The following is a 15,205-nucleotide window of genomic DNA, read 5'->3' as shown; positions in this document are numbered from 1 at the left end:
CTGAGCTGCCAACAAAAAGCCTTCAAGCCGAATTGTCAGGTTAATTACTGAGCTTCAGAGGTGCTGAGAGGTGAATTTTGTCATGTTTGGATAAAGTCTGGCTTTCTGTTTACCCCGCTTACAGTTTCTATGCTAAGCTAAGCTAATTAGCTGCTGGCTATAACTTCACATTTAGCAGACAGATATGTGAGTGATATCGATCTTCTCATCCAACTCCTCTGTCCTCTTTCTGCAGCTAACCTCAGCAGTCTGCTGTAAAGCTTTACTAAATCATCAGAGAATCCATTTCTCCCCGTTCTCTGCCAAATCACTTTCAAACTTCACTTCTTATCTTGTTTCATTTGTGCTAGCGACTGAGAAAACAGTGTTATCAAATTCAGCTCAGTCCCATTCCCTCTTCTAAATGAACACCACAGACAGAGAAAGAGCTATTATACTAAAATAAAATAAATCTCCGGTCTCAGTTTCCAAACCAGGTAATTACTGCATTTTGCTCATTCACGAGCAGCTGCCACTCTTTGGTTTTTCGTGGTACAGAGGATGAAAGTCGTCAATGGTGCAATCACCAGCCAAGCCAGAGATGACGATGGCGCTGGAAAAGAACAATGAGGAGACAGCAGCAGCCGTAGGACGTCGAGCAAATGGAAAAATGATATAGAGAACTGCAGGAGAGAAGGCAAGTCTGTAACGGAGGGATTTCCAGATTGAGCGAAAAGAGAAAAACTGTGAGTCTGAAATTCAACAGAGAGAAAAGAAGAAAAAAACAGCGCCTGGAGTCCAACAACTATTAATAATGTATCAGAGGGGCGTCTGCCACACACACTCCTCATTTGGAGACACAAACTACACCTCATCAACCAAAACACCAGGGAGGCACCAGCAGCTGCAGCACAGCAGCCTGGTTCAGTGAAGTCTACCACCCATCTGTCCCTGTGTAACCACACACAGCCACCAGAAACCACAACACCAAGTCAGCACATCATTATTACTGCAGACAGACAGACAGACAGACAGATGATAGATAGATATGGAAAGGTTTGTTCACAGTCGTCATTAGGAAAGGCCAAGTCATACCATTTTAAAGCTTTATAAACACTCCTCAGACCTTGCTGTCTAGCACTCTGAGAATTACAAAATTAAAGGAATTGATGCTCACAGAGCACAAGGCTATGAGAAGACTAGCAAAGCATTTTCAGGTCGCTGTTTCCTCCGTTTCTAATGTGACGTAGAAATTGCAGTTGGCAGGAACAGTTGAGGTCAAGTTCAGGTCTGCAACAGATAACTTTCTGAGAGACCTGTTTCATATTGGAAAGGTAAATCAAAGCCCCTGTTCGACTGCACTTTTGACGCTGTTGTACTGTGCAGCAATTTCATGGAAAGAACACGTCTCCAAATGTTAATCATGGGGGCGGATCGATAATACTTTGGGCTTGTGTTGCAGCCAGTGGCGTGGGGAGCATTTCAGTGGTGGAGGGCAGAATGGACTCAATTAAATACCAGCAGATTCTGCAATCAAGCATCGCACTGTCTGTCAAAGAGCTGAAGATGAAAAGACAATGGCTTCTAATGATCCTGAACACACCTCAAAACCCACAAAGGACTGCCTCAAGAGGATCAGGCTGAAGGTTTTTCAGTGGCCTTCACAGCCCCCCGAACTAAGCATCATCAAAAATCTGTGGATTGACCTCAACAGATCAAGACGGCCCAAGAATCAGACCCCCGAAGACTCTTAGCTGTCTACAAAAACCCTTCACAAGCTGTGATAGTTGCCAAAGGCGGTGTTACTGAGTACTGACGATGCAGGGTGCCCAAACTTTGGCTTCCAGCCCTTTTCCTTTATTGTTATTTTAAAACTGTGGATGACGGAAATAAAAAAGTCATCTCACTTAAAATATTAAAAGAAACGTGTCATCTTTAACTTTATGCCATTTAGAAATCGGGTCACCTTTCACTCGCTCAATTATTCACTGTGACATAAATTTTGACCAGGGGTGCCCAAACTTTCTGAATTATAGATACTTCTCCTGCATTATCTGCCATTTTCAGTCCAGGACTGCTGGAGTATATTTATACTGCAGTATTGCCACTTTAACTTAAGTAAAGGATCTGAATACTTTCACCCATCATTACTGGATTATTAATATTAACATAGTAATGTGCAAGAAGCATTTAATGTTGTGGGTGGTCAAGGTGGAGCATATTTAACTAGCTTGTTAGTTTAATCTATAAGTGCATCAGATTTTGGAAACTCACCTTATGTTATTTTATCTGTAAAATCTGAATTTTGAAAGTAATGGCTGTCAAATAAACGTTGTACAGTAAGAAGTACAAAGTAAGTGTAGCGCACTGTAAAGTAAACCCACCTGTGCATATATGTAAATGAAAGCTATGTCTTTGTTGTGTTTCTCAGTCAAATGTGCTGTAAGCCTTTGGATCATCTGAATGAACAAAACAAAGGTCTCTCAGTGTTAAAGCATACACAACAATGACTCAATGAATGCTTAATGTGAGAAGTTGTGCTGATGTTACACAAACATTCAGGGCTTGCCACAGGAGGCTCCGTTTGGCTTGCACTGAGAGAGGAGGAGGGCTTTGGCCTGAAGCAAACGTGTTAGTTTTTCTCATTAAAACTCAATAAAAGAAGCACTCAAACCCCTCTGTCCCTGTAGCGATGCACTTTCATTCCTGTGATCTCTACAAAAGATGCAGCCTTGTAGTCTGAGGTCACCGTGTGATAAATGAATTAATCAAAACAACAAAGGCAGAACATAAAAGGTAAGGACAAAGTTTGAGGTCGCTGAGAACAAAAACCTTCAATTCAGGCTAAAAATGAACAGCATGAACAAAAACCTTTTAGTGGTTTGGCCGCTCATATGTCTTCATTATCCGCTGTGGTACCTGTTCACGCCCAAACCTGTGCAGCTTCTGTTTGAAAGCACTGACACCTGGTGGTGAGATGGGATGGTACAAGTGTTGCCATAAAGCTCAGAAATATACATATTGGTGACAAATTAAAGGAAAAAATAACTCTCATACACATCATCATTTCCATAAAACAGCGCCGTGTCCTGTGTGGAAGCATCTGCATTCATTGTGACTGTCCAAACAGGTCGGTCCTCTGCATCTTCATGTCTCATGTGGACATTAAACTGGTCAATCAAGATCTAATTGAGCTCGTACAGTTATTTTACTTTAAAACACCAGAACTCATTTATTTTTACGTCATTTTAAATGATCTTTTTTAATATACATATAGATTACTTGTTACTGTTGATTATGTGTGGTGGATTTGATCAGGTGAAAACCCTGAAACAATTAAATCAGTCACACTCAGCTACACTTACTACACATCTTAAGTTACTCATCACTTTATATATTATGATTTTACATACAAATAGCAACCTCCCCTCAATGCAAACATATAACACGGTGCATTATTCCATACAGTTGTCTCACAAAAGTGCAGGGAAATAAGAGCAACAAAACATTATCATCACCTGCAGGTCAAACCACAAGATAGCTTGATGTTGCAGCAGTAAATGTACTTGGTATCTTCCAACCTCTGATATTGTCATTCTCTCTGTGCGACTCTAGTTCTTCTTCTGTTCAACATTCAGGCGATGCTGTAGCAGGTGAATCCAAAACCTCTCCTGAAAACAGCTGAATGACAGCTGCTCACTAAACTCCAACACTCCCTCATAAACACATCACAATCAACAGAAATAACTTCTTAACCTAAATGACCCCTCCTACCCAATACTTGGTCTAACCTGGTGACATCACTGGTGATGTCACCTGGTGTATAAATACAGGAAGTGGCACCTCCTCCTCTGATCTCTGGAGTGCACAGTGGGGATGGTGAGTAGCAAAGACAGAAAATAATTAACTTAACAGGAAAGCAGGACTGAACCAATAAACCATAACTTACCTTAACTGTATTTGTCTTTGTTTTACTTGAACCAGAATGAAACGTCATGGAAAACACAAACAAACCTGGGATAATATGTGTCTGCAAATTACAGATCAGTGATGGAACTATGGTTGACACATTTAACAAGCATGGTTAGATTAGTAGAGGTATGGCAGTGATGGTGAAAATAGGGACAAATGGTGTGCTCTCACCTGCTTTGTCACAAATAGGTTCAAACTTTGAACCAGGGAGAGGATTAAAACACTGCTTTTCAGCCTGGTATCAAGTTAATCGTTAAAAGAAGCGTGCAGCGTATAAAAGGTAGCACCAAAATATTAAAGCAAACAAGCCAAGTTAAACTTTAACTATAAAACTGCTCAGCAGAGACTGCTGCCACTTCCCGCTCAGCGTTTTTCTTTTCTTTTTCATCATATTCAAATAACTTTGCTGTTGTCTCTTGACCTTGTTTTCTATCCTGCGGCTCTCTTGGGCCATAACCCTCAGCTTTTGGCTTTGTTTATGCTCTTGCCACTAAAGTACTTCCATATTCACTCACATGTTAACTGTGCTAACTGACTCTATGCCAAACCACACTGACTTCCAGTCAGACACACATCTCCTGTTGGTTTATTCCTTTTTGACGTGGTGTGTGGTGTTGCTCTGACTCTGGCTGCAGCGCTGCTCCTCTGAGAGAAAGCGGAATGAGATCCCAAGGTGCTCTGCTGTAGTTCATCATCGCTGTTGTGACTGCAGCTTATAATACAACATGGTGGACTGCTGAAAGTGGGTGTAATGAAAGCGAAGGCTGATGGTTTGGAGATTGCACTTGAATCTAGAGCTGACTTCTGTGGTCATGATGATGCATGCTTTAATGATACTTGGTCTAATTTGAATAGACTGGTAAACAGAAGCTTGGCACTGAGGATTAGGCATTTAAAGCCAGAATAGTTTGAGTTTTCCATCAAGCCTTTGAGATGAAGCATTAACTTTTCTGTTTAAACTCAAGCAAGCATGACATTTTGCTACAGGCTACTGAGCTCAAAACAAAAAAATACTTCATGCCCGCAAAATGTGATTGACTTTTTATTTGTGACAGGAGCAAACTATCAAACAAACCACAAATAACATCTCACACTTCCACGTCCTAATTGTGCGGTGAGCAGTGAGCTGTGTTTGCTTTCATTTCCTCAGAGTTTAAACAAGATAACGAGCCCTGATCCGATCGACGGGCTCGGCCGTCTCTGCAAGGTGTGACGGCTGCCGTCGTTCCGAGGGCACATGGGTACAAGTCGGTTCAACCGGGAGACCAACTCAGTTGACTTTTCAACCAGACCGATTCACACCCTTCATTCATGATGTTAGCCTTATCTGGACCTGCTGAAAGTCAGGCGGCACTGGTTAAGTTCAGCTCTGAGCTGAGTTTCGGGCAGGAAAATGACTAAGATGGTCTCCGTTGCAGATCATTACTGACAATCACAGCTGTTATACGTTACTGAAGGGATATTTTATTTTCTCAAAACCTGCCTTATTGGCTTGACTGTCATTCCTTTTTGAGACGATTATGCAATTACAGAAATAAGAGCTTTGTTTTGGAAACAACTGTCTTTTTATGTGAATGTTAAGATGTCGTGATTGAGGCTGAATTCGTGAGGAGTGGCCTAATTCTGGTCTAATCTTGAAAAACTAGTCTTCCTTAACAGACAAATCTCGCTGTGGCCGAGCAGCTTCTCTGTGTGACTGTACATGCCTTTGTGTGTGTGTGTGAGAAAACACCTGTGTGCACATACGCTTCCAGAGAGACAGGAGGAGGAGTGGCACAGGTACACTGGATATTCTCGATGGGTTTGAAGAGGGAGGAGGTGAAGGGGTGAAACCTTGAGGACAGCATGGCAACACAAGCCTTATAAAGACAGAGGCACAACCTGCCGGCGGCCTCAGTTGAGCTCTCCTCCCAGAAAGCAGCAGCAGCAGCAGCAGCAGCAGCTTGCAGAAATCATGCTCAGCCTCATCAGACTTCCTCGAGTCTTCACCATCAATCAAGTGCCCAAAGTAAGTTCATCTTCACTCTGTTTTCTGGGCATTTCAGCTTCCACACAGTCAGACTGAGCTGGACTTTGGGGGGGGGGGGGGTCTTGGCCAGTAACTTTTTAAAAACACGCCTGGTTATTTTAAAGAAGTCGGATGTATGAAAAGGTGTGTTCATTTGCTCACAGAGCCACAAGCCGACAGGTTTTTACATTAAACGCTGTGTTTTATCACACTTTGTTCAGAAGGAGAAAAACAGGTTTCAAAAACTTGTAAAACTGACTGAGGATTAAACAAGAGCTTTTTCTCTCTCGAGGTTTTCCATGAGGACAGCATCATCTCCGGCTACCGACACCCCTACAGCTCGGCCACTGACTGCATCCTGAGCCTCTTCCAGCTGACCAATGAGACGCTCAACATCTGGACACACTTTCTGCCCACCTGGTACGTTTTTGCTTTTTTTTTTTTGCTGTGGTGAATCACATTTTTAGGAACTGTAGACCTGTGTTACCTGTCATGTGTTTGATAGACTTCCAACATGTGACACACCTGAAGGAATTTACGTTCAGCATGCTTTCGGAGGCGAGTGGTATGATATGTGCAAGAGGTCACAGCAGAGCAACCGAGTACAGTCAGTTGAAGGAAAAGCACTTCATGCACGACTGAAGAAGCAAAGGGAGTACCTTCGTCCAATCATACATCCTCTGTGATTTTGGATTTATTCACACCAAACACAACCAACTTCTCACAGAAGCAAAGTAGAGCCTGAACAAGCCAGCAGGATGTTAAAAAAATGCTTTAGGTCAGAGAGTAATCCAGATTTTCATTGTGTAGTTTTACAGGCTGACATTTCTGAAGTTGTAGCTCGATATCTATCGTGACACAAAGGTAGAGGATTTATATCAGTTCTGGCACACGAAGGACTGAAGACTTCCATTAACTTTTACTGCTTATATCAACATTTACAAGGTCTGTCTCCTTAGTATTCATAATGTAAGTCAGTGGCTACATCCCAGTGTATATTTATGAGCTTAGATGCACTCCTCAAGGAGTTAAATAGAAGCCAGGAGAGCAGTGGACTTTATATTGTAATAAAGTTGTTGTGGAGTTGGCACAGGATACGTACGGGCCAAATCACTCACTTGCAGCCATCAGTCTGGACTGATGGACGTAATGTGAGAGGGATTGTACATGCACACAGGTTTGTTTTGAAATCATACATCCCAGCAACCATGTGGGTCTCACAGACCTCCTGTGGTCTCACAGTGTCTCCCTGTCAACGGCATTTCATGTGCAACAAGCCACGAGTCCAACAGGACTCTCAGCACAGTTGTACAGTACGGTCCCTAACCCCATGGCTGTTCAGCCCGGAGGAGATCATTCATTTGGTCATGTCTGGACCCACCAGCCTAATATTTTCTGTGCACATTTCTGACTGTTTTTTCAGTTTCAATTCACTGTTTTTGAAAAACCTATTTTATTGACTGCTCTGTTTTATCCCATCATTAACTGCTGCCCCCCCCCCCCCCCCCCCCCCCACTCATGTTGAAACTCACATTTTGCATTGCTGGTGTTTTGTAACATACATATTGTCTCCCCTTCATTCCACAACTGTCATGCAAACACACTGGACACACAGCCTACCCTGCACGCCCTTTTCCCCACCCACATGCTCCCAGACACACCTGTTGGAGATCTGCAATCTACTGAGTGCTCTCCTCTCGTTTATCCATTAGTCAGTTCATACGTTTACACAGCTTTGTCCCATGCGCTGTGCAAACTGACATTGTTTGGTATACAATGCAGCTGATTGGTTAGGTGCATTTTTAGCTTGTTAGCACACCGCCAAACATGTGTTATACTTGCTTTAAAATTCTCCGGAAAGCTTTGTTTTTGCTAATTTGAGGAAAGTCATGTAACAGATTTCAGCCTCATATGTGTTGTGTTGTGTGTGGGGGAATCAAACCTGACACAGCTTTACAAACAAGCTGGAAATCCAGTCTAACAACTATAGACAGTATAACTAAACACTTGTTGGATAAAGTCTTAAGTTTGTGTACTTTGAAACTTTCAAGTCATCTAAACAAAGAAGTTCTTGTTGATGTGAGGAAGTGATGTAACTACCAACTTGTTTGATTAAACAAACAGCCTGACTTCTTAAACTGAGTTGACACAACTTGTTGGCTATAACGTTGATTAAACTTCAGGAGACTTTGCAGCTTGTTGCATTGTTTCGTTGAGTTTTCTCATCTTTACATGTTTTTTGCAGTGTATTGAGGGATTTAAGACAGAGGGGAAGCATGGAGGTTAAATCTGTCCATGACTGGTGGAGGCTCTGTAACTGCTGCAATTATCGTGTTGTGTTGATGTGAGTCTGTCATGATTTGAAGTTTCTACAGAGGTTACTGCTCCCACTGGCCACACTGCACTTCCTCCCTGCTGATACCAGTTGCTTTGACTGCATAGTCCAGGGAGAGTGAGTGTGTGTGTGTGTGTGTGTGTGTGTGTGTGTGTGTGTGTGTGTGTGTGTGTGTGTGTGTTAAAGATATGCTAAGGACACATGGGTGCTTGTGTCATGGGGCTTGGCACAGATCTGCAGGCCAGCCGCTAATGAGCAGATCTGTGCTTAAGCGTCTACACTGTAGGAGTTGCCACAATTAGTTAACTGCTCAGTGACGGGGAAAAGCACAAATAATGTTTATTAGTTAATGAGGTGCACTGAGACGTGGAAACAATGGCCACAAGTCACAGATACCGACGGCAAACTATCACCTCCTGATAGATTAAGCTTTTTGTGTACAACTGTTAGCTGTTATGCAACTGACAGTTGGTGATAAATGCATGATTTAATTGAGTGAAGATGAATGTGACACTTAACCGTGAACGTCTTGAGTTTGCTTGCACTGACAGGTAATGGAAGTACAATAATGACCTCCCCAGCCCGCAAATAATTCATGTTTTCACTAGTGTAAAATCACCTGAAAATAATAATTGTTGTGGTAATAATAATATGTAACTGGACATTTCACAGGATGTTTTATTCATTTCTGCTACACTGAAGTTTTTCTCATTAATAAGTCTCTTACTTAGTGAGTTAATTTTGCAGTATTTACTGTCACTTCACAGCAAGGAGCTGTTGACATGTTCCAGGCAGTTTTGATTTGCTAAATAAATAAATGATTGACATTTTGGGAAATATGCTTATTTGCTTTGTTACTGAGCTCGATGGAAAGATGGACGCTCCTCTCGTGTCTGTGTCTGCTTGAAATACGGAGCTGTAGCTGGAAGGCAGGAGTTAGCTTAGCTTAGCATAAAGACTAGAAGCAGGTGGAAACAGCTATCATGGCTCTGTCCATAGGTCAGAAGCGTAAATTTAAAAAGAAAAAGCACCGTACAGATCTCAAAGGTACTCAGTCATCATATATACGTTCATGTCCTGTGTGGAAGTATCTGCACGTTTAGACACTTTGGACATGTCCTCTGTATGTTTACACACTCATTTGCTGCTCCTTTTTGTACTATGTCTGGTGTCATTTACTTGACTGTAGATATAGTGATCAGGCTCCAAGACTAAGTGATTAAGATTAAGAAGTGTGACTGAAGACACTCCTAATTAGAGTAATTAAATCCAGTTGTATTACCCTTTTTTTATTTGATGACTTGACTTAATTCTGCTCTCGTTATTCAGCTGGAAATATCAAATGTACTGCGGCATCCACTCCAGCTGAATCAACTCAGCGTAAACCGTTTGTCCTGGCAGGTACTTCTTATGGAAACTGGTGACGGTGGTGCTGATTCAGACAGCATGGCAGGACTCCTTCACCTGGCCTCTGGTGATCTTCCTGCTCTCCTGCTGCATTTATCCGCTGGCATCGAGCTGTGCTCACACCTTCAGCAGCATGTCAGCACGGGCACGCCACATCTGCTTCTTCTTTGACTACGGTGCCCTTAGCTTCTACAGCCTGGGTGAGTGTTTGTGGTCCACTGTCACCCAGAGTGTATAATAGTATTGAATGGTTCTTTTACATCCACATGCGCAATGTTGTTGCTGACCTTGTGTTAGTAACTTAATAACATGGTATCTCAACCAGATATGGTCTGTAAAAGAAGTGCATGGTGCACTCATGAAAAAAAGACAGAAGTCTTTAAAAATGAATTATACAGGACTGGAAGTAACGGTTAATTTCATTATTGATTAATCTGCTGATTATTTTCATAATAAATCTATTAATCGTTCGGTTTCATTAGTCATCACAACTTCCCAGAGCCTAAAGTGACGTCTTCAAATCGCTTCTCTTGTTCAACCAACAGTCCAAAACCCAAAGACTCTTCAATTGCTTTCATAAATGACAAAGAAAAACAGCAAATCCTTACATTTAATGTTTGACATTTTTGATCGAAGAATGGCTGAAACGATTTATCGATTGGGGAAAAAATGTTCACAATCTGACTCTTTCAAATAAGACAGCCCTGTAGTAAATTCTGTTTTTGTGAAGCTTTAATGTCTCCTTTAGGCAATGATTGACTCTCTGTTGTATAGTGGTATTGGATGGCATTATATTGGCATTATATAGTAATACAGTGTTAAAAGTTCACAGTTTTACATTGTGGGTGTCCTGCTGCAGGGTCAGCGATCAGCTATTCAGCGTATGTTTTCCCGGACAAGTGGGCGAACAGCTTCTTCCACGAGTGCTACGTCCCCATCGCAGTGCTCAACACTGTCATCTGCACCGCCGTCGCCTGCTACTCCAGGTACGCTGAGATAATACCAAATCTTCATGTTCTCTTTTAAAAAAAAAGAGTAGCATGTTACGTATGTTGATCTGTTAGCATGCATATCATGTCAACATGCTAACAGCTTGCCCCACTTTCAAATCACAGAGTGAAGCTAATCTCACCCAGAAAGCTGTTTTACTTCCAAAGTTAGCATTGTTATTTAAATGTACTGATAAATAATCATTTAACTTGATACTGTAGCTTCTCCTGTACAGTATAAATCATTTTTAGAACAAATATCTCTCAAGTTCTTGCTAACTAGCTAACTGCCTTATTCTGTGCTGATTTATTCCCAGCTTGTCTCAGTTTTCAATGTCATTCAGATCACAGTTTAATTTGGAAATTACAGACAATCTCATACATAAAAACTCTAGTCCTGATCCATTAGATTTGTAAGGTTTGAGTCAACTTGTATAATAAATCCTGTGAATCCAATGACCAGTGAAAAGAGACATTTCAAAAGTGTGTATGACCTTTGTCCTTATGGAGAAACACCTTCAGGACTCATTCTGAATTAAAACAGCACTGTTCTACCTCTCACATTTACAACAATTGTCATATTTTTAGCACTGTTATGTCCTCATGTACTGCGTTAATGTTGCCTTGGTATAGCTAATTATTGTTCTTTCACTCATCTCTCCCCACTGCTAAGGCTTGGCTTACCATTTCAGCAATATAATAATGACATCATGAAGAGGTAAAGACTGTGTGTTTGCTAAAAATCTGCTTCTCAATCACTTCATTATTCCATCTAAAATTGTGTTTATTGTGCCTCGTTTGATGGCAGCAATAGATGAATGCAACTGAATCCTTTGAAAATGTGTGATTTTCCTTTGAAAGCCTTCAGACAGACTTCATCTACACGCTGTGATTTTAAAAAGCAAATTGAGCAACTGGCTGTTTAATACAATGGGTGTTACCTTAACTGTGACTACAGGGACCAACCCAAAACAACAACTTACTCTGGCTGTAGTTTCAGCTGAGCAGGTTAGAGGAGCTGACAAAAAGGTGGCAGAACATGATGTGTATCAACAGAGTCTCTGACTTAAACTCAGAAAAGGAAAACAAAGATGATTGATGTGCTCTGGCATTGTGCAATGTATGGATAATAAACTTTTTTTTTTTTCTTCAACGTGTGTATATGGAAGTTCTGTGAGGCACATTATTTATGTGCAGTCTGTCCCAATTGCTTTTAATGATTTAAATTTCAATGTTTTTGATGGATTTCTTTGCTTATCTGGAAATTTGCTGCTTTTAAACAGCACACTCAATCCTCTGTGCTGATGAATGATGACATGACACATGGATTACTATACACTCATGGCTTGAAATTCAATTTTAATTGCTTTAATATTTTAATATTATGGTATTAAATGAATCACATATTAATTACATCACATAATCCTGGCATTACCTGTGGTGATACGTTTCATCCACAGCTGTGTTACAGTGTAAGAATATTAAGTGAATATACTCACAAGTATATTCAGTTAATATACTAGAAGTAATGTTTGGTATTATTAACAGTGACATCGTGCTTCTTTTATTTCAGATTCCCTGAATGCCAAAGTCCAAAGTACAGCAAATATCTGCGTGTCGTTGCCTTTGCCTACCCCTACCTGTTTGACAACATTCCTCTGTTCTACAGGGTAGGGCTCCATCTGTGTGTGTGTGTGTGTGTGTGTGTGTGTGTGTGTGTGTGTGTGTGTGTGTGTGTGTGTGTGTCTCTGTCTGTCTGTCTGTCTGTCTGTGTAACAGCAGTTGTACAGAGGTCTGAGTTTGGAGCATAAAGTCCAGTATGTGGGATAAATGGCCTTAGAAGTAAAAATAGTGTCACGTTAAATGTTTGTAACAATGTTTGAAACACTCTCAGAAACATTACTTTGTGTTAATGTACATTGTAAATGTTGCACAAGTTATGATATCATATATGATGTTTACTTCACAAAACAGTTTTTGTCAAAGAACTTTTCACCTGAATAGTTTTTTAAAATGGCACCTACATGATATACGTTCATTTCTGAACATGCATGGTTCATAATAAGAACCTTTTGCAGTTCATTGATAAGAGGTCAGTTCTCTTCTTGTATTGGAAATGAAGTATATCAAACATTACACAGGATCAAATCACCAGTGCTTTAAGACTGAGAGTTGCAGAGTTACAAAACATTTTATTATATCATAAAAGGAATGAGTCGTTTTATTGAAGGTGAGGAACTGATTATGATGCAAGGTTGGGTGGACAGCAGGATGCATGAAAGGCTTTTGAGAAGGTCTACAAAACAATAACTGTGTCTCGTAAAAATCTCGCATCAAAAAAGTTTCCGCATTCACTCTTGAGACTAGAACCACAGTCTGATGCTGGAGTCACCCAGCGGCTCCACTAACAGACCGTTAGTTAAGAATTTCATGCCTCATTAAGAAATGTGAAGGTCATAAAAGCAGCTTTGTGAATAACAGTGAAAGCAGTATAATCTGTTAAAATTGCTCTGTGTGTTGCATTCACAGGTGTTTCTTTGTGAAGGGGAAGGCTGTACAGACAATGATACCAACATCCTCCACTACAACCACATCGCCTTGGCTTTCCTCACAGGCTTTCTGTTTGCCACACATTTACCTGAGCGCCTGGCACCTGGCAGCTTCGACTACATAGGTAAGACTGACCGGAGGAGTAGCTGCTGCTTTCATTACCATGTTAAGCATTGGTTTGATTGTTCAGTGTGCCAGCCAGTTTGCTGCTTCCCTCAGTTCAGCAGTTCAGCTCAGCACCAACCTTACACCCTCACTGCATGCAATGAAAAGTTCTCCTTCATCATTTGGGGAAAAACTGGGAGAAACACTGAGATGATGATAATATCAATATGCTTACAAACAAAAGGTGTGATTTAAACTTGCAGCATTCATGTGCACCTACAGTATTGGAAGAGTTAGTCTCCAGATCAATAAGGTAGCTTGTGAGTGCAGTGTTTTTTACAGCTCAGCGTCAGACGTCATTTTTCTGATCTTAGCCCATGACAAATAAACACTGGATTCACATTAACACGGTAGATGTATTCTCATTTGTTAAACATTGTGAAATAAAGCTAATGCGTAACCACCTCCAGAGTTTTCCAATCCTGTTTAATTCACTTGGCAATGTGACTCATTTGCTCAGTTATGAGGGCTTGAATTTACTGCCTCTCTTTCCACTGTGACATGTGACTGCTGCCTGAGCTCAAACACAACTCGACTGCTCCCTCTGCAGGTCACAGCCATCAACTGTTCCATGTGTGCGGCATCCTCGGCACCCACTTCCAGATGAAGGCCATTGAACAGGACATGATGACGCGGCGCCCCTGGCTCCTTGAACACTCCATACCCATCACCTTTGCCAACTCAGTGGGTGCAGCGATGTTTTGTGTGGTGGTGAATTTCACTGTCATCATGCTCTTCAGCCTGCCTCTCCTCTCTGCCCCAGTCTGCCCAGAGAAGAAACATGGTAAAGGCCCAAAGAAAACCTCAAATAAAGTCTGCCCTGCTGCTAAATCTTCATAAGTCACATCTGTGGGATCTCAGCTGGTCACAGGACATAGTGAATCATAACTTGCAGTCTGCACTAAACTCATGGTGGTTTTTGGCCTTCGGGCATCACCGTGATGACTGCTGTTAGATCTGTGGGTAAACTGAAAATAAGGGCATAGGTTGCACTAACAAACAGTGGAAATTAAACAATGTTTGTTACCATAATATGTAATGAATCTAAATGTTTCTAAGGAAACTTGTTCCTGCAAAAAGCTACTAATGTAGCAGGTTAGCTACATTATGGGCCAGTGCTTTATATATTTATAACTATCTTTTGCACAGTTCTCTGATTTCCACACATGTGGGGTATGAAGAGCTGCAGAGAGCAAAAACTGTACAATTCAAAATGATAATTTCATATTCAATTTGAAATTATAGTACTGCATTTACAGACTGTACTATTTTATATTTCTTGTGTGAGTGCTTGCACACAGCCCATTGGATTGTTCATGTTCAGTGTGACTGTACATCACTCATATGAAACATGTCAAGACAAAAGAGATGACAAGGGAAGAAAAATGTTTTGCTCGTGAGTTTGAGCTGCCTGCAAAGTAGCAAGTTCAGTTACTGTTAATGTAAGTTATTCAATACATACCAAACATTTTCACAGTAATTTATTTCCCTCAAATGATCGCTCTTTCTGTTCCAGTTGACCTGTGTGACATGTCACATGTCCGTTGATGCAAATCCAAGAGTATTTATGTACCATGTTATTTATTATGGTTTTTCAAATAAACTATTAGCCAAACCTGCCTGCATGTCATTCTAATTCTAAACGGGAGCCACGGCATAAATGATCAAGTACGTCCTTTTTCTTAAAACAATCACGCAAATTAATTTAGGTTTTGTCTTGTAAGGCACAGTATCAATTCATTTTTTAATTCAATCAAAACAATCATGAACACACAATGTAACATACACATGTATAAGAAC

At 41.0% G+C, this 15,205-nt stretch overlaps 1 protein-coding gene across 1 annotated transcript; it reads left to right on the top strand.

The window, feature by feature from the left end:
* The first annotated feature begins 5,830 nt into the window (after nucleotides 1–5,830).
* paqr5b (progestin and adipoQ receptor family member Vb) lies at nucleotides 5,831–15,003 on the top strand. The gene is made up of 8 exons (XM_076738380.1): nucleotides 5,831–5,959; nucleotides 6,252–6,379; nucleotides 9,696–9,901; nucleotides 10,561–10,687; nucleotides 11,364–11,408; nucleotides 12,264–12,360; nucleotides 13,220–13,364; nucleotides 13,956–15,003. Exons 1-8 carry the CDS (start codon nucleotides 5,906–5,908, stop codon nucleotides 14,243–14,245), a joined length of 1,092 nt encoding a protein of 363 aa, XP_076594495.1. The 5' UTR covers nucleotides 5,831–5,905; the 3' UTR covers nucleotides 14,246–15,003.
* The last annotated feature ends 202 nt before the right edge of the window (nucleotides 15,004–15,205 follow it).

The sequence above is a fragment of the Chaetodon auriga genome, chromosome 1 (genome assembly GCF_051107435.1).
Source record: "Chaetodon auriga isolate fChaAug3 chromosome 1, fChaAug3.hap1, whole genome shotgun sequence".
In the NCBI taxonomy this organism is placed as follows: Eukaryota; Metazoa; Chordata; class Actinopteri; order Chaetodontiformes; family Chaetodontidae; genus Chaetodon; species Chaetodon auriga.
This window is presented reverse-complemented; position numbering and strand designations above follow the sequence as displayed.

Excerpts from the sequence above, each read along its gene's own strand:
- paqr5b (XM_076738380.1), top strand. The coding sequence starts at position 5,906 with ATGCTCAGCCTCATCAGACTTCCTCGAGTCTTCACCATCAATCAAGTG. Across the intron at positions 11,409-12,263 it reads AATAATGACATCATGAAGAG|ATTCCCTGAATGCCAAAGTC; the intron begins GTAAAGACTGTG and ends CTTTTATTTCAG. Across the intron at positions 13,365-13,955 it reads TGGCAGCTTCGACTACATAG|GTCACAGCCATCAACTGTTC; the intron begins GTAAGACTGACC and ends CTCCCTCTGCAG.